Here is a 19,833-nt window from a genome sequence, read left to right as displayed (position 1 = left end):
GGAGACTCACCTGCATATTTGCTACTATTAGGCGGCATTTCTGTAGGAGCCATTGGGAGGAGAATGTGTGGATGTAGGAGGCTCACATTTCCCTGTTCTCGACAGAAGCCTAGCACGTGGCTCGGCATTCACTGTTCCTTGGAGGACACTGTGAAATGAAGATGCTAAAATTCTGCTGGACCTGGCTATTTATGGGCAGCATTAGTACCACATTTCCCAGCTTCTTGAAATTTCCATCTTTCTCTAGTGGGAAATTATAAGGCCTAGCATCTGTAAATTGCTTTGAGAATAAACCGTGGCTGTGCGAGTAGGTGGCATTGTCTGCCTGGCACCGACAGAAAGACCCAGCGTGGGGGGCAGGGCGGGGCTTCCGGGTAAATAAAGACTTTTCAAATTAGGAGGAACCATGGGATTAAACTGAATGTGAGCCCCAAATACAGAGTGCATAATCAGCACTTTGCCTTAAACTACCAGATGGATAATGCTGTTTGGGGATTACAGCGTGGGTTGTTTCTGGGGAGATGAGATTGCTGACCCAGGCTGGGACAGTGGACGGGCTGTGGGCACATTCGCAACTATTGAGCACGCGTTTCTAAAGGTTTCCAAGAGAACATCAGTAAGCAATTGACTGCCCAAGTGATGTGGGATCCTCACAAGTGCCATAAACCCCCAAGCTCCTGGCTAACATGGCTGGCAAGTCCAGCTGTTTGCAGAAAGAGTCATTTAGCCAAAGCCTCCCAAATGGCATCATGCCTCTCAGGTTTCTCTATAACATGGCATTCCAAGCAGAAAGGCCACATTTGAGAGGTGGATCTCCAGGATCCCTGGCCTGGTGACACCAGCAAAAATTTGGCAAATGTGTAAAGACATGATGTCGGCATTGTTGTGGACAGAACCAAACAGTCCAGGGAGCCCTAGCTTCCAGGACAGTTTTGGTTATGTGAAGCAGAAGGATTCATTCCCATCAGCAGGAGAGGGCTCCTGTCTGTGTCAGTGACAGGTCTTCCCTCTGGGTTGTGACTGCCAGCTGTCGGGCACGTTACTAAATGTTATACATTAAATCTGCACTCTCCAGACAGAGCCCAGGTGTTGGCACTGAAGGAACACCGTGTTGTTCTCCATAATGAGTATGAAGCGATGGAGCAAAACAAGTGTAAGGCCCACTGGTCAGAGAAAATGAAGTTGGGGTGGGAGCAAAATAGCCATCATTAGAATAATGATAGGAAAGTGAATCCAGATGAGGCCAGATGTTTGTCATACAAATCAGAACATACTGGCGTCATAAATTCCCAGTTTCTTATGTTGCACAGAAATTTTACCCCATCAGATCCTGAAGTAAGTAACACAGTAGGCGTTGGCTGGAGATGGAGAAAAACAACATATATCCCCTGGAAGGCTAGGGGCTTAGGTGTTTGTTGATCTGGCATTTGACCCGTGGCGTTAAAATGCAGATCGTTTCCAAAACTCTTAAGTGGGGCATGGGTTCGCAGTAGAGAATTTCCAGCAGAAGCAGCTGAGTCCTAACAATGAAATGTGGCACAAAAATAGACAGTAACAAGGCAGAGAGAAAGAAGCAGCTCCCCACATCAACAAAGCATTCTGTGCTCTAGAAATGGAAGTGGCAGGAACTGTACGTGGCCTGAAAGGTTGCTCTTTGGAGGTAAGTGGGACCACATGTAATGTCGTGACTGAGAAGAAAGATGTGCTGGGTGAGGGCGCATCAGCCAAAAATGGATACTGTATTCTGAACTGAAAATGCATCCAGGTTTTTTTGGCATGTAACTAAGGCAAGATCTGAGCAAAAGAGTTGACACAGAACTCTGGGAACTCAGAACCCAGACACTGACGTAGAAGACAGAGAGGGAAGGACTAAGCTGAGAGCCATGGAGACACAGAATGAAACCCTGTGAGCTGAGCACTTGCTTTGTTTTGTTTTTAGTTATGTTTATGTGTGTGTGGTGGTTTGAATGTGACTGGCCCATGTAGGCTCCTATGTTTGAATATTTGGCCCCCTCTTGGTAAACTATTTGGGATGGATTAGAAGGTGTGGCCTTGTTGGAGGAGGTGTGTCAGGGGCGGCAGACTTTGAGGTTTCAAAAGCCCAGGCCTTTTCCAGTTACCTCTCTTTGTGACTTGTGTGTTTTGTGAATCAGATGTGAGCTCTCAGCTTCCGTTCCAGTGCCATCTCTGCCTGCCTGATGCCATGCTCCCCACCATGATGGTCATGGACTCTAACCTGGAAATGTAAGCCCCAGATTAAATGCTTTCTTTTATAAGTTAACTTGGCTGTGGTGTTTTGTTATGGTAATAGAAAAGTCAAGAAGACTGTGTGTGTGTGTGTGTGTGTGTGTGTGTGTGTGTGTGTGTGTGTGTGTGTGTTTGCACGAGCACACATGCACATGAGGCTAGGTACCACTAAGGCTAAAAGAGGGCATCAGATCACCCTGCAGCTGGAGTTACAGGCAATTGTGAGTCACCTGACATGCGTGCTGGGAACTGAACTAGGGTCCTCTGCAAGCTCTTAACCACCGCGCCATCTCTCCAGCCTCCGAATACTCGCTTCCTTCCATCCTTTCTTCGATTGCGTTTCCCATCTTGTGATATCAAAACCAAGTATGCGTAGGATTGTACATTCCACTTTACTCACCAACATTTCATAGGAATGGGACACATGAGCCTGGGGTCCCACCTGGAAGTCTGTCGCTGCAAAGTGACTTACCTGTAAGTTTCGAGAACCAGGGCACACTGCTTTGAATGGAATTTGCCTTTGTGTGTGGCCATGTGTATGTACTGTGTGGCTCAGGGCATGTCCAGAACCATTTTCTTCACAGGGAAGTGGTGTGACCATACCTTGTGACTGTAAATGCCGCTCTAACTTCCTCTCCTTTCCATGTAAAGCAGGCAAAGCAGGCATCTCTATTGCTTTTAATAAACATGGGGAGTAGAGAATGATGGAATCATCCTGAGAATCTGAAAACATTATTTTGCATGTCTTGGTACCAAGGGCCTCATAGTGTTGTACAGGTTGGGTCCGCAACTCCAGCGTCAGAAACAAGTGGGTCTGAAAGCAAACTGCTCTTCTCTATCTGTGCAGACTGGTGTGGGGCTGTAAGGAAGCAGTGTGTGTGTGGGGGGGGGGGGAGGGGGAGGGGGAGAGGGAGAGGGAGAGGGAGAGAGAGAAAGCTCCCTTTCAACTTTACGAGGCTATTGCAAGGGCTAGCAGCTGCTCAGAAACTGTCCCCTAAACCGTCATTGATGTCCCTGCAAGAAACAGTAACGAAATTGCTAGAACACTCATCTGCCCAAGAGATCCGTGGCCTCTTTCACCTGCTTTCCTTCCTCCCTGGAGCTCTTCCCTGCTCTTTTCTGGGTGGGAGAAAAACGGCTGTTGACTAACTACCCTGAGTCCTCTGTTCTCACCCAGTTTCCCCCAGGGATCCTGTGTGAGGGCTTTTCTTACTCCTGGGTTACAGACAGAAACTCAGGCCTAGTGTCAGATCACATTTTGACCGAGAACATAGGTCTATAAGGTTACCTGGTAGGAAGTAGATCTAGGTTTGATTCCAAATCCTGTCGGTGAGCATCTACATCCTGCTTCTCAATTTTAAGGAAGTTAACTTGCGTCAATAGAGAGAAGCTTCCCATTGACAACCTCTTGCAGGTTTTGTGGGACACCAGAGGCCTGGGGTATCATGGGAAATGTCCTTTTATCTGGTTTAAACAGAATTCTCTGGCTGTGGAGCCAATGGACTTGTGGAATTCCTACTGATAGGGCATTTTCTCTCCTTCCTTGTAGACAGTTGATTCTGGTGAGTCACTACTTGTTTTCAAAACATTTCTGGTCATGACTTAAAGCCTCACTGTCAAAGTTCTCACAGGTTTTCAAATGTTGGGATCCAAATATAGTCATATCTTCTGAGTGACTGGAGCCATGTGGAGAAAAGGGTCCAAGATGTCCACAGTGCCAAGGGCAGGCCCACAGGAGACAGAAGTCTGGTTCTAGGAAAAATTCCTGCAGACTGAATCTCTGGGGGAGGCACACTACGTAGTTTGATGATAAGCCGTATAGTGGGCTCACAACTCCTGGATTGTGTGATACTGAGGAAGAAAAGTGCATGGGGAAATGAAATGATTTTCAGAATGCTTCAAGGCTCCTTGACAGCTGAGAATAGCAGAACACAGCTTCTACTGTGGTGGGAGATGCTTCACAAGAAGCTGGGGGAAGAGCTCATTTTACCGTGGTCCATGTATTTAAGGTCGTAGTCTTAAGGACGTAGTCTTCTTACCACATAAGTCATTTATATGGAGCCACAATAAACCAGGCAACAAGCTGTAGCAGGAATCTTAAAAGTTCTTATTAATAAAAACAAACCTGGAGCCAGGTATTGGGGTGAATGCTGGAAGATCAGAGAAGCAGAACAAGCCACAGCTACCTCACCTCGCCATTTCCTCAGTTGATCCTGTTTCCTCAGACTGGAAGCCTCTGAGTCTTATCCAAATGAATCTCAGCTGAACTGCTGCTCCAAAGTCTAAAAGCTTAACCAGCCAAATGCTTCTAGTTCCCGGTTTTCATGCCTTATATACCTTTTTACTTTCTGACATCACTTCCTGGGATTAAAGGCTCACTTCTTGGATTAAAGGCATGAGTTACCATGCTTGGCTGTTTCCAGTGTGGCTTTAAACTCACAGAGATCCAGATGGATCTCTGCCTCCCAAGTGATAGGATTAAAGGTGTGTGGGCCACCATTTTCTGGCCTCTATGTCTATCTAGTGGCTGTTCTGTCCTCTGACCCCAGATAAGTTTATTAGGGTGCACAATATTTTGGGGAACACAATACCACCACAATAAGTACTTACTGCACACTTGCTTGCTAAACGTTATGATTTGCTTTGTTAAAAATAAAGCAGTGAACAAAGAAACCACACGATCAACCTTGGGAAAAAATTTTTTTTCACTTATGCCAATGTTGTCAATCTCCTAAGAAGCCTTCCTTTTTCACTGTGCTTCCTAGGAAGCTCAGAGCCAAGTTCTTCAACTCACTTTTAGCAATCGCTCAGGCTCTCGTGGGATGAATTCATGTAGGCCATGCCCTTGCTTCCCTGAGGTTTTCCGTTTTTGTCTTTGTGGACCATCTTGCATCCTTGTTTTCTTTTTTCTTTTTTTTAAAATAGGAGTTTTCAGTTACATAATAAAAGATCTCAACAGTTGTGTGAGACAGAGCAGATACATGTGGTGAGATGCTTTGTGACCACATCCTCCCCTGACCTGTGGGAAGTGAGCACTACTGGGAAAATATGCTGCTAGGTGAGGTAGCTCCCTGGGCCTTAGGGAGCCACAGGCCAGGGCTCTTGAGAAACAGGGTCAGGGGAGGGTGCCAGAGGTGATGCTACTGGTTCTGATGTGGGACTGGGACAGAGAACACTGGAATAATTTTGGTTTGAGATTAGGACAAAATTTCCAGTAGTTTCTGAAATGGTCCTAAACAGGTTTCTGCCATTTGTACTATGTATTTGGGTGAAACAGTGTTCTTAGCACCAATGATCATGTAATACAAATATCTATCTGCTCTGAAGAATGTTGAACATGCTCTCTATCTTGCAGCATCAAATGTAGACCAAGACTTAATGCTCTCTATAAAAATAAATAACCATGGGCTGGAGAGAGGGCTCAGAGGTTAAGAGCACTGACTGCTCTTCCGGAGGTCCCAAGTTCAATTCCCAGCAACCACATGGTGGCTCACAACCATCTGTAATGAGATCTGGTGCCCTCTTCTGGCCTGCAGGTATGCACAATAAATAAATAAATCTTAAAAAAATAAAATAAAATAAAAAAATAAGTAACCACATGAGATGAATAGTGTGCGTGATGGTTAATCTTGATTGTTATCTTGATGAGGTTTAGAATAGCCATGGAAACAAACATACGAGCATGTTTGTGAGGGTTTTCCAGATTAGGTTGAGGTAGGAGGATCCATCTTCATGGTAGCCACACTCTATGGAATGGGATCTTGGACAAGAAAAGGCATGAAACGATAGTGTTTATCTCTCTCTGCCTCCTGACTGAGGAATCAATGTGATCAGCCACTTCAAGGTCCTGCCGTCATGACTTCTCTGCTGCTGTCGACTGTACGCATGAGCTGGGAGCTGAAATAATCCCTTTTTTACTGAAGCTGCTTTTGTCAGGGATCTTGACCAAGCAAGACTAGTAACAAATACAGTATGCAAATTTACTTTCATTTGTGTCAAAGAATTATTTTTAAAGAAATTTCTTTGTTATTTATTATCAGTAAATGTTTGACTTGCATACTATTCTAGATGCCTATATATCTGGGGTTATTGGGAATTTCCTCAGGCAGAAAGGGGTCATGAGAAAAAAAAATGTTTAAGAAGCCCCTGAATTAGGGTCTAGAAGGAAAGGAGCACAAACAACGAAACGAAACGAAACGAAACCAAACAAAACAAAAACCAACACTCTAAGGCTTTGTGCCAACATCTAGAAGTAAGGCAAGACCCAGGAGGTAGACAACTGGTACAAGGGGCAAGGTTCAGTTCAGTTGAGCATGTCCGGGCAGGGTATGGGGAGGAGAGTGCTGAAGGACGGCATTTATTGTGAAACTAGCTACATGTTTTTAGAGAAGTAAACTGGAGCTTATTTCTCCTACAACCCATCCTCCCTCCCCCCTTTTTAAAAAATTTCCCATATATTACATTTAGATCACAGTTTCCCCCTCCCTCCTCTTCTCCCAGTCTCCCCTCCCCCAACACACACAACTCCTTTCCCCCAGATCCACTCCTCTGTTTCCCTTCAGAAAAGGGCAGGCCTCCCAGGGATATGAACCAAATATGGCATGTCAAGTTGCAATAAGACTAGGCACCTCCCCTCATATTAAGGCTGGGTGAGGTGACCCAGTAGTAGGAAAAGGGTCCCCAAAAAGAGTCAGAGATACCCCCACTCCCACTGTTAGGAGTCCCACAAGGAGACCAAGCTACATAACTGTGACACATACGTAGAGGACCTAGGTCAGACCCAGGCAGGATCCCTAACTGTCAGTTCTGTCTCTGTGAGCCCCATGAACCCTGGTTAGTTGATTCTGTGGGCCACTTTCTTGTGGTGTTCTTGGCCTCTCTGGCTCTTTCGATCTTTCCTTCTCCTCTTCTGCAGGATTCTCCAACCTCCACCTAATGTTTGGCTGAGGTTCTCTGCATCTGTTTCCATCAGTTGCTGGATGAAGCCTCTCTGATGACAATTGGGCTAAGCACCAATCTAAGAGCATAGCAGAGTATCATTAAGAATCATTTAATTGACTTTACTTTTTTTTTTGTCAGTAGGGTTTGGTTCTGTCCTAGGTTCTCTCTGGTCCTGGTCTTCAGGGGTGAGCTCCCTCTCATATGACTCTCAAACTGGGCCAGTCATTGGTTAATCCCACAATTTCTGTGCCACCTTTACCCCAGCACATCTTGCAGGCAGGACAAATTTTAGGTCGAAGGTTTTGTGGCTGGGTTAGTGTTCCAATCCCTCCACTGAAAGTCTTGCCTGTTTACAGGAGATGGGTCTTTCTTCCTTCCTTCCTTCCTTCCTTCCTTCCTTCCTTCCTTCCTTCCTTTTCTTCTCTCTCTCTCTCTCTCTCTCTCTCTCTCTCTCTCCCTCCCTCCCTCCCTCCCTCCCTCCCTCCCTCCCTCCCTCCCTCTCTCTCTCTCTCTCTCTCTCTCTCTCTCTCTCTCCCTCTCTTCCCCTCCCTCCCTCCCTCCCTCCCCCCTCCCTTCCTTCCTTTCTTTTCTCAATCTCTCTCTTTTTGACCAGTCATGTTTGGTTCTATCCTAGGTCTCTGGGCTATCCAGCTTCTGTTTCTGATTCCTGGCCCTCCAGGCAGCTACAACATCCTTTTAAGTCTTCTTGTCAAGCTGAATTTTAAAGTTTAAGGTCAAGGAAACCATTTTTGTATTGCAAGCCAGGCAAACCCCAATTAGGACACTCTATGACCTCTTCACTGGATTCTGGTCCAACCAGAGCGCTTGCTGCTTGCTTTATTGATTGATTGATTGACTTAGTTATTTTTATTTTATGTGTATTGCTGCTTTGCCTGCATGTATGTCTGTGTACTGTGTGTGTGCAGTATCCACAGAGGCCAGAAGAGGCCATCAGATACCATGGGGCTGGAGTTGCAGATGGTTGTGAGCTGCCCTGTGGGTTCTGAGATTTGAACCCAGGTCCTTTGGAAGAGCAGCCAGGTGCTCTTAATTACTGAATGGTATCTCCAGACCCACTCTTGTTGCTTCTTAAAGATTCCGACCTCATTCCAACTCAGGGTTTGTACTTGGGGTGTCAGCAGCATGCACTCCTCACACCCTCAGTCCCCCATGTAGTAGTCAGGGGCATGCACTTCTCACGTCCTCAGTTTCCCACGTAGTGTCCTCATTCTTGGTAAGGATCACTTCTCCTTTGCAAAGGTCAACTCCCCAGTGTAAAGCAGCTGCTCCCAGGTATTATCACAATACTTGCGTTTAGAACAATCTTACTTATTTAAATACATGTGCACTGAATGTCTCCTAGTCCATGAGGGTGGCGGGCAGACTTGTCTCTGTCACGCCTGTATCCTACAGAACTCCACCAGCACCTGATATTCTGCAGGCGCTTAATATTCATGAAGTGGACATTATGCTCCTGGGATAAACACAGCTTGGTTACAGAGCACTGCCCTTCCCTCAATTTGATTAGATTTACTTTACTCATATGTTTTTATACACATTATGTATTCACCTTCATTCATATTTCCCTCCTCCCACCCCAGTCTCCTTCCAGATAATATCCCTTAGGGTGAGCTGGGGGAGTACTTCCTCAGATACTATTGTGTGGAACAGTTTGTATAAGATAGAAGCTACCTAGGCCTTCAAAGTGTGGGGGAACCTTCTTTAAATCCCTCCGAGCTAACTGTTTTTCTCACGGGGACATTTTAAGCGACTGCCCCAGTTCCTTAATAATCTCAAGATTATTCAAGCTATTTCCTTTTGAGATTGTAAAGGAAAACATTCTTTAAAATTCTCTTTGGGATGTGACCATTTCATCTAAATTTCTAAACTAAATTTATTGGGAGTGATTACCTTTGGGCGTTCTTGGCCTATGTAGTAGGTAGATAGACAAATATTTTTATTTTTATTTTTATTTTTGTTTTTTTGAGACAGGGACTGGAACTTGCTTTATAGACTAGGCTGGCCTCAAACTCACTGAGATCCACCTGCCTCTGCTTCCCAAGTGCTGGGATTTAAGGCATGCACCACCACAGCCAGGCTGACATATATTTATATTATACTAAAACATATAAGAGGAGGGAGTCACTTGGACTAATGAGGACAGTACGTCTTAAACCAAAGATTTCCGAACCAATTGTGCACACTCAAGGTCTACAGGAAACTTGTATTTGTTGAAAGTGCAAAGGAAGGAATGAGTTTTAGCGCTCAGGAACAGCGTTTCCCAAAGACAAATCTGGGTTCACTCATAGGCCTAGACAGGAACCAGCTGTGAGCTCCAGTTTCTCCAGTTTTCTGTTTTCCAACAGGAACACCTGATCTCTGCCACTTCCCCCAGGCTGGGTTCTAGCCTTCCACACCACAGAACATTTGTCCAGGAGCAGGACAAAGCCACAGCACCTTCCAGGAGCAACAGGACAGCTCAAAGGACATTCTAGAAGAGATCAGATTATAATGAACTAAACAGTGTTTTGAAACTTATGACAGCCCTGTGGAACTATGGGATCCTCTGCAAGTGAAATTGTTATATGATTTATTACACACACACACACACACACACACACACACACACACACACACACACACACACTGACTAGACCCAAAGGAGAGAAATTCCTGGACAAATGCAGGTGGAAACGCATCATCTAGTTTTTGGAATTCATTAGCTGTCACAAAGTTTGGAATTAATCATGACACTGTGCAAATAGTAAAATATTTGCAAGCAGGGAGAGGGTGGAGATGCCAGAACCTGTGAATTTATACCAGCTGAGCATCACAGCGGAACATCACTGTGGAGGCGGCTGACAAATGGAGTCACTATTTTGCCAACTCCAGGAAAGCGTTACACAATTGCATCAAAATTGTTTCTATGCAAACAATTGTTTTTTAAAAGGGCCCTTACCTCAAATAACTGCAATTGAGTGCTTTCTGAGTAAGCACAAACCCACATATTAGCCTCAGCCTCTTAGAAGGTATTTCTCTGGGAATGGTGATGGAGACCATAGGTGTGTTAGTCTCTTTTTTGCTATTCCTATTTCCTCCATCAGTTTTGTTTTTTTCCATTCAAAAATACAGCTTTAGGTTTGGTGGGGGAAAGAGCAGAGGGAAGAAGGGGGAGGTGTATTTGAAGGGAGGTGGAGGTGGGCAAAAAGGAGAGTGGAAGGCAACACATTAAACATCTACTGCAACATCTCCAGGCTTCATTTCTACGCATCCACTTAAGAAAGTTACATGTGAGCCGGGTGGTGGCGGCACACGCCTTTAATCCCAGCACTCAGGAGGCAGAGCCAGGCAGATCTCTGTGAGTTCGAGGCCAGCCTAGTCTACAGAGCGAGATGCAGGACAGGCTCCGAAGCTACACAGAGAAACCCTGTCTCGAAAAACAAAACAAAACAAAACAAAACAAAACAAAACAAAACAAAACAAAACAAAACAAAACAACAAAAGAAAGTTACATGTGAGAGTTGATGGGTCTGAGAGATGGCTCTGCCTGTAAAGGTCCTTTCCACTATGCCAAAAAAACAGAGTTACACTGGCAGAACCCACATGGTGAAGAGCCAACTTCTGCAGGCTGTCTTCTGACCTCCACATCAGTGCTGTGTCATTGCACATCCCGATATATAAAAATGTTTTATAAACTGAGTATGTTCTAGAAATGTCCTATCCACATACTTCATTAGAACCATAAGGGAAATAATACTTCAGCTGAACCTTACTCATGAAAGACATTATGGATTTTTCTGGAAAATAGGACCAAATCAAACTATTAACATTTTTTGTATTACTTATTTGTCTGTGTGTGTTGGGATGGAGGCACATGTGTTAAGGAGCACATACGGATTTCAAAGGACAGCTTGTAGGAATCTATTCTCTCCTTTGATCATGTGTATTTCAGGATTCGATTTCAGATCACGGGCTTGGGCTCAAGTGCCTTTAACCAAGGAATCATTCCGCTGGTCCTACATCATGCTATTTTTAATTTTTCAACCCCCAAACTAAACCCATACAAAATAAAATAACAAAAGAAATAAAGGCCCCCCCAAAAACCCAAAACGAAACCAAACCAAAATAGTTAAAGCCACAGAATAATTGAATTGTCACCCCCCTCCCCCAAGAATCCTTGTACCCAGAATATTCTGTATGATTCCCTGAAGAAACATGTCATCAACGGCAACACTTTAAATTTAGAAGGGTCTTCAGGCCAAGGGAGGCTGCTCCTGGGAGACTAAGATAATTCTGCAGCAACTGTGTTTTACTTGTAAAAGCTTCCAAGGGACGAGGCAATCAGCCTCCCCGTGATCCGCAGTTTATCACAGGGCTGAACCTCAGGACCACAATGACTCACCTTTCCGCCCGTCTAGGTGGAAACTAGAGGACCTATGTCGCCCTCCAACCTTCCCTATCCTGCCTTCACCTAGGGTTACTGTAGCTGTTCCGTTTTACAGTGGAGGCTATATGGTTTACTCGCGATATCTCCCTCACTAGTTAAAAAAAAGTATATAAGCCAACACAGATCAAACTAAAAAAGTAAACTTTCAACGACCAAGAACGTTTTCCTTTGCGATCAAGTTCTTGGATCTCGTCTCTTCCTCTTTAAAGTCAAGGGACCCGACAAGTATTTTACTAGAAATGAAAACAAAGCGTCCACCCCTCCCCCAGCAGCCCTGTCTCAGAGGATGTTAGCCGAGGTGGAAGCTCCGCTAGGAGCGCACGCCTAGAGCATCTGCCGGGAGGGAGGGCGGGAGGTGGGGGTGGGGGTCATCGAAACCTAGTGGCCTTGTCCAAGTCCGGGGCACTCGGATCGGGTGCCGAAAAGCACACTCTGAATCCCTTCAGTGACCCCGGGGCCAGAAAGATTTATTACTTCCTCTTGAAGGAGAAACCACAAGCCAGCTGGGAAGGGCGAGCACCAGGGTCGAAGCCTCAGAACTGTGTTCCCATTATACCCAGCGCGGCTTGGCGGCGCTGCTCCCGCCTTGGGAGAGGACACCAGCGCTGACCGCTGGGGACGAACGGGGGATTTCTGCCCAAACTTTTATCACCAACTCTTCTCGGAAGCAAATACTCGAGCCGAGTCTTGCAGCCGCTGAGAACTCAAGTCTCCGGCAGTCCAGGAGAAGCTGCGAATCAGGCGCCGGCGCCGCGCTCTGGGAGGACCTAGAGCTCTGTTCTGTGACTCGGGGATGGCGGCCCGAGCGGCGCCGCCTTGAACCGGGTCGCATCTCCAGCCCCTAAGGAGGTGGCGGCGGGAGTCGGGAGCTGCGAGGAGGGAGGGTGTGGGACAGGCAGAGGAGGAGGGTAGCGCGGCGAAGGGGAGGAGCCGGGGCGACAGACGGCGGCGCGCACCAACCCCGAGCGGGCTGGCAGGAGCCGCGCAGAGGCCGGCCCGAGCGCGTTGCAGGCGCCCGGCGTAGGGGGAGTCGGGTAGCAGCATCCTCCCGGGCGCCGCTTTAGTGCGGCCGCGGCGGGGGCTTTCTCTGCCTCGGGACTTCGTTGGGCAGAAGCAGCCGGTGCCGGGAGAGGGTCCCGCTCTTTTGCCTCCACCTACGTGTCCAGGGTCCTCCTGGGCCAGTCCGCGGTCACGGAGCTCCGGGGCTCGCCTGAGCCGCCTGCCCGGACATCCTCCGGGTGATGGAAGAAGCAGCCGCCGCTGCGGGGCCGTGCCGTACCCTATCCGCCGCCGCCGGAGGGATGGGAAGGTTCGCTACGTGGAGGCCCAGAGCGAGAGATGGAGAGCCGATTAGCCTGGAGCTGGGACGTGTGTAAGCCACCCCGCACCGTCGCCTCCAGCCTGCTTCGTGCCCCAGAGCCGGGAGGGAAGCTGCGGTCCCAAGAGACTCGGGGAGACGTCGCTGGAGCCGGGACGCGCCGCGCTCGGTGGAGCGCAGAGCAGGGGTCTGGGCCCGGTGAAAGTTTCCCCTCCCGAGCTGCAGGGCGCCCGCTGCCGGGAAACTCTGCCTAGGGCTGAGACAGCGGAGTCCCGCAGCTCCCTGGAAGGATTGGGGACCCCCGGCAGAAGAGAACCGGACAGAAACCGAGGAGAGCGCTAGCCGGACAGTCTGCCGGTCGGAGATCCGGGGACGCTCTGGGGGCGCACCCGCTGCTCCAGGTGAGTGGGGGAGCCCGCAGACCAGAGAGGGTGGGCGTTACTCAGGCGGAGGAGGCATCTGGGCGGGAGACTAGGCTCACCCCTTGACTCCGCTTCCCCTCGCAGGTCCTTCTCGGAGCCGCTGCCATGGGAGAGCCAGCCCTGGGCGCCGGGGACCAGCCGCCTCTGCCGCCGCGCCCGCCTCGGATCGGCGGCCCCAGTCCCGGCGCCCGCAGCCGGCCTGCAGCGTCCCCCTCCCGGGCTGCAGGGCCGCCTCCGCCGCGCCGCCGGCCCCGGCTGTGCCTGTGATGAGCCGCAGCTCGCCGCGAGCTCTGCCCCCGGGCGCGCTTCCCCGGCCGCTGCCGGCCGCGCCTGCCGCCGTGCAGCGGGCCCTGCTCCCGCCGTGGCCCCGGCGCGCAGGACGCCGCTGGCCTGCGTCCCCGCTCGGGATGAAGGTGTTTCGCAGGAAGGCGCTGGTGCTGTGCGCGGGCTATGCACTGCTGCTGGTGCTCACTATGCTCAACCTCCTGGACTACAAGTGGCATAAGGAGCCGCTGCAGCAGTGCAACCCCGACGGGCCTCTGGGTGCCGCGGCGGGGGCGACCGGAGGCGGTTGGGGACGGCCGGGGTCGCCTCCTGCAGCGCCACCCCGCGCTCACCCGCGTATGGACCCCCGTACCCCATACCGCCCTCCCGCAGCCGGCGTGGGGGCAGTTCCCGCAGCCGCGGTGGGGGCTGTAGGAGCTGCGGCCTCTCCAGGCAATGGCACTCGAGGCACCAGGGGTGGAGGGGACAAGCGGCAGTTGGTGTATGTGTTCACCACGTGGCGCTCCGGTTCCTCCTTCTTCGGCGAGCTCTTCAACCAGAACCCTGAGGTGTTCTTCCTCTACGAGCCTGTGTGGCACGTGTGGCAAAAACTGTACCCTGGGGACGCGGTTTCCCTGCAGGGGGCAGCGCGGGACATGCTGAGCGCTCTCTACCGCTGCGATCTTTCGGTTTTCCAACTGTATAGCCCCGCCGGCAGTGGGGGGCGCAACCTCACCACTCTGGGCATCTTTGGGGCAGCCACCAACAAGGTGGTGTGCTCCTCGCCTCTCTGTCCCGCCTACCGCAAGGAGGTCGTCGGGCTGGTGGACGACCGCGTGTGCAAGAAGTGCCCACCTCAACGCCTGGCACGCTTCGAGGAGGAGTGCCGCAAGTATCGCACGCTGGTGATCAAGGGCGTGCGCGTCTTCGATGTGGCTGTGTTGGCACCGCTGCTTCGAGATCCAGCCCTGGACCTCAAGGTCATCCACTTGGTGCGTGATCCTCGTGCGGTTGCCAGTTCCCGCATCCGCTCGCGCCATGGCCTCATCCGGGAAAGCCTACAGGTGGTGCGAAGCCGGGATCCGAGAGCCCACCGCATGCCCTTCCTGGAGGCCGCTGGCCACAAGCTGGGTGCCAAGAAGGAGGGTATAGGTGGGCCAGCAGACTACCATGCTCTGGGTGCAATGGAGGTCATCTGCAACAGTATGGCCAAAACGCTGCAGACAGCCCTGCAACCCCCCGACTGGCTGCAGGGACACTACTTAGTGGTGAGGTACGAGGATCTGGTGGGAGACCCGGTTAAGACCCTGCGGAGGGTTTACGACTTTGTGGGGCTGCTGGTGAGTCCCGAAATGGAGCAGTTTGCCCTGAACATGACCAGCGGTTCGGGCTCCTCCTCCAAGCCTTTCGTGGTGTCGGCTCGCAATGCCACTCAGGCCGCCAACGCCTGGCGGACCGCGCTCACCTTCCAGCAGATCAAACAGGTGGAGGAGTTTTGCTACCAGCCCATGGCAGTGCTGGGCTATGAGCGGGTCAACAGCCCTGAGGAGGTCAAAGACCTCAGCAAGACCCTGCTTCGGAAGCCCCGGCTTTGAGAGGGGTTCCCAAGAGATCTGAGGCCCTCTGGAGACACCCACAAAGAGGATGGTGTGTTTAAACAAACACAGCCCAGACCCAAGCTGAGGAAGCCCACATATTCTATTATAGATATATAATATAAATAACCACACAGGCACTTGCTGTCAACGTTTTGAGTCAGTGAATTTCAAGGAACAGCCTCAACATACACACACACACACACACACACACACACACACACACACACACACACACACACCCCTCAGAAAAGGCAAGACTTGAAAGTTCCGACAAATTGCCCTGTCCTCCTGCCTCCTCTCCCTCTCCCCTTCTCATCCTCTCTCCCTCCTCCCTTTCATATTGAAGTGGAATGTTGATAAATCAAGTTCCAGTAACCCAAATCTTGTTTACAAATTTTTTGTGGTATCTGTGAATGTGTAAGATTAATTTGGATGTGGGGTGGGGTGGGTGGAGAAGGGGGAAGCGGTCCCAGAGCAAAAAGCCCCCACCGGGCTGGTAAACCCAAGGAGGCATTCTTCAAAAGTAGACTTTTGTGTAAACAGCAAAGGTTACGTGTGAGTATTAATAAAGAAGATAATAAATAATATTCTTTTTTTATATTTGCCTCCATTACTCTGGATTTACCAGTGTTACTTGTCTTTGGAACTTCAGGTGGCCTCTGCTCCCCTCCTCACCCTACATTTCCAGCCATCTACTTGGGGGACTGCTAAGCTGGGAGAAGCCTTAGTTATAATCTGTTTCATGTGTTGTTTCCTCACATGTAAACCACAGTCTGCCAGGTGCCTAGGACTGGAACCAACCTTCTACAGGCAAACCCCAGCAGGGCAGAGAAGAGAGCACACACTAGTCTCCTGTTCAGCTTTGAGTAGAGAAAGGAAGAAACAAGCCCTTGAGATTTGAAGGCATTCGGTTTTGATTACTACTGTATTGTGAGTTGAGACAGGGTACCTTGAAGCAGAGACTGGTGTTTTTGTTCTGAAGTTGGTTCAGAAAAAAGAAAAAAAAATTAAAGGCATATAATTTTTTTTTTAAAGTTCTGATGACTAGAATACAAGTTTCAAAATGGAGTGGACACTATTGGTGGTGGCAGCAACTTCTGTAGTTAGTGGAATGACAGAAATATCTCTTTGGAGTGTGTTTGTCTTTGACACAGTATCCGGAGGCATATTAAAGCGAAGTTTTAACTGAGGACTGGAGGGGCACTCAGGTTTTCTTTCCTCATGTCCCATCCAAACTAACAATACTAAAGGACAGGAATTTGAAATAGTTTGCTTGGGATTTGGGATGTCCTGGAGATAGGATGTTCTCTTTATTTCCTAAAGGCAAGTTTTCAAAACAAAGTACGTGCTGCATACAGTGTAGGATTTTAGCTAAGAACTTTTAGATACTAAAAGGATTCTAAAGAAGAGGAAATAAAAATGGATTAGTGTGTAGGATTTTGAGATTTGGTATTTTCCAGTGGGGGGAAAAATCATTAAATTTCCCAGCAGTGGTTATGATACTCCTACGTCCTGAACTCATATTGTGCTGAAGTATTCTGTATGGTGTCATGTTACAATAAATTATGAAACCCAAATAGGAAAAACAGACAGTATAGTTGTATATTGTATATTATATTAAATACGGTACAAGTTCAGTATTCTCGCAGCTTTATTTTACAGTAATTTATTATGAGATTCTGGAAAATCAACAAATGTGGGTTGAATGCTGAGGACTTTATTTAAAAAAAAGATAATATGTACATAGGAAATGTTTTAACATGAAGTGATTCTTGAGTTTAATTATCATTACAATGTGAAGTCAAAGATGAAGAAGCACATTTTTTTTTTAAAAAGTGTATTAGAGGGGTTATTTCCTAATCTCCTGAAAGATTGTTTCCCGTGTCTTGCTATTGAGCTAGACTGCTACTAGAATACTGATCAAGATTTCCATGGTATTTTTTATGGTAGTGCCTTCAGCAGCAGGGGAACTTTGTAAGAGCTCTAATTTAAGAATACTTTAAAATTGAACAAAATAAATATTAATGTGGGGTAACTATAGATGAAAAAGGCTTAGCAGCAAATTAAGGTAGTGTCATTAAAAAACAATGATTATGGATAAAATAACCAGTTAAAAACAAATTTTGTATGGCATTAGAATCAGCTCTTTTCAGCCACAGTGAAATTCATTTCTTGTTGAGCAAAAGATTTTAAAGCCGTCGACTTCATTCTTTTCCAGTATATCCACAGACTTGGATTGCACTAGAATCGAATTATGGTTTTGGATCTTGTGTTTAAAACTTACTACATGTTGTAGAGAGCCTTGGAGCTTACAGAGCATTCACGGCCTCTGCTGAGAGGAAATTCTCAGCTCACACCAACAGCTTTCCCCTCCTCTGTTTGCCCAGAGTTTCTGTCTGTATTTTCCTTGTTTTGCAGCAGCTGAATTCTCGCCACTCCTGGGCTCTGAAATTTGAAAAGGTGAATTGTTGCTCCTGGAGATTTGTACCTAGCTGCATTCTAGGAAAGTGAGATGGGTGTTGTTCCCACTAGAGGCCGAGATAGTCATATCAGTGACATTTAGCTGCCAGAGCTTGGAGAAGGGGAGAAGCATTTTTGGTGTTAACAAGCTCTTGTCAGCCCCTGGTGCAAGCAGACCTGTGCCACGACAAACTGCAACAGAGCTGTGACCATTTCTGAGGCAGCGTATATGAAAGCAATCCTTTCACGTTTCCCGACCTGGCAGGACGTCCATCAGCGGGAGGAAATATTCGTCAGAGTAGCTTGTCTCTCAGAGATTCTGTCTGTGACTTCTGCCTGACTGCTGACATGCCTGGCTTAGCCCTTTGACTTTGGAATGTATTTGTTAATTAGAAAGCTCCATTTAGAGAATGGAGTCCAGGCAGGGCCTTTAGTCAACAAATAGGAGTTTGGAACAAGACAGAGGCACAGGCTGGGTGCTTGAGTTTCAGGAATCTCAGAGCCAATGAAAGATTGCATTCACACTGACCCCTGGGTACAGGGACTGGAGCAAAAATCTATGCCCTTCAGTATCTACCCACAGTGAGTGCTTGATAAATATTTGTTAGATAAGTGGATGAAATATGTAACTATCAAATACTGAAAACGTTTAGAGGGAAAGAGGAGAAGATTGTTAACCTGTTACAGAGAAAGTGCCCGGCTGCTGAGCGAGGTCGTGGCCTGCCGTCTCTATGAGATGCACAGAGTAAGCAATGTGTATCTGCAATGTTTCCAAGGTGACCCAGCTCTTTAATTCCCACCAAAGAATGAGAAAGAACTGCAGAATTTATTAATGTGGAGAGGCAAATTCAAAATAAGTAACTAAACTTTCAGATTTGTTTTCCAAACTGCACGAACACAGACGGGCAGGGATCTGACATAACCCAGGATCAGAATTGCCCAGGTGCCTAGGGGTGGTCTGTGAAGGTTAGTTTTGAAGAAGCTGTGATGTTTACTGTTCTGAGTGCTGTGGATGCACAGACTGAAGAAATGTAGTGTAGGCTGTGGCCAGGCAGAGCAATGGCTGCTGTCAGAAAGACTGTCCCACTGTGGATGCTGAGCCAGACAAGGGCTACCTGCTCCCGTGTATCCACAGCCTGGCTACAGCCAGTTCTGTCCAAGATTTTGGTCATGCACTGTGTAGTTGTGGCTGAATTATGCTGTTGGTTTGAAATGAATGTGAATTCGGGTGAAACTATTAAGCTAATATTCCCCAGGAACTGAGCAATTAAATAAAGATCATGTTTGAAACACAGTCAGTCTCTAGACATGAATTCAGGAGGAGCAAGAGAAATGAGACGTATGCCACTTCTGTTACTCATGGTAGATCACGATGATGTGTCTTGTCACTCCTTACCGACACACAGGCCCATGCAATACCCCATACTTGATTTCCTGTACTGTCTTTGAGGGGTCTTCACCAAGAAATTTTCTTCTTTTCTTTTTTGGTGTTGAGGATGGAACCCAGCAGGGCCAAGGCAAGCTCTCTATCATGAAGCCACATTCCCAAGCCATTTTTTTTCTTTTTGGAGAAAGGTTTTCATATGACCCAGACTGGTTTAAATTCATTATGCAGTCAAGAGTGACCTTAAGCTTCTGGCTTCCTGTTTCCACCTTCCAAATGCTGGGCTTATGGTTGTACACCACCATGTTAACCTGTACAGAGAAAGTGCCAGGTTTGTGGTTTGTGTGATGCCGAGGATCGAACCTGGGGCTTTGGGCATGCTAGGTAAGTACTCTACTAACTGAACTGCATCCTTGGTCCTCAAGAGAATGCCTTAATATCTGCTAGCAGTATGTGGTGAGCTCACTTTTGATCTCAGGCCTCTGGAGACTCGGTGAGCAATCATTGTATCAGAACTGGTGGCAGTTCTATGTCAAGATACAATGTGGATAGGTAGAAAATGACAATTACAATCGAAGAAATGGCTTGAGGTGTGATGGGCTGTCCAGAGATGAATGCAGAGTTTACAGACGCCCCCTTTGTCACTCACCTTAAGGACAGCTCTTTCAAATGGTTAATGCTAAGAAAATAACTTCCCTCCCTTGTGGATGTTCAGCTGCTGTTTTTACAGCTCAAGTAAGAGCCACTGACCA

The 19,833-nt window shown here is 48.0% G+C and overlaps 1 protein-coding gene across 1 annotated transcript; it reads left to right on the top strand.

Moving 5' to 3' along the window:
- Positions 1–12,656: 12,656 nt before the first annotated feature.
- Positions 12,657–18,991, top strand: Chst2 (carbohydrate sulfotransferase 2). Its single transcript, XM_052716949.1, has 2 exons — positions 12,657–13,354; positions 13,460–18,991. The coding sequence occupies exon 2, from the start codon at positions 13,642–13,644 to the stop codon at positions 15,232–15,234; it is 1,593 nt and encodes a 530-aa protein (XP_052572909.1). The 5' UTR covers positions 12,657–13,354; positions 13,460–13,641; the 3' UTR covers positions 15,235–18,991.
- Positions 18,992–19,833: the final 842 nt, after the last annotated feature.

Source organism: Peromyscus californicus, unplaced genomic scaffold (assembly GCF_007827085.1).
Source record: "Peromyscus californicus insignis strain IS unplaced genomic scaffold, ASM782708v3 Scaffold_11__1_contigs__length_118956290, whole genome shotgun sequence".
Taxonomy (NCBI): Eukaryota; Metazoa; Chordata; class Mammalia; order Rodentia; family Cricetidae; genus Peromyscus; species Peromyscus californicus.
The sequence above is the reverse complement of the archived record's forward strand: the minus strand, read 5'-3'. Positions and strand labels throughout refer to the sequence as shown.

What these genes read in the sequence shown, in the direction of transcription:
- Chst2 (XM_052716949.1), top strand. Translation starts at nt 13,642, where the DNA reads ATGAGCCGCAGCTCGCCGCGAGCTCTGCCCCCGGGCGCGCTTCCCCGG.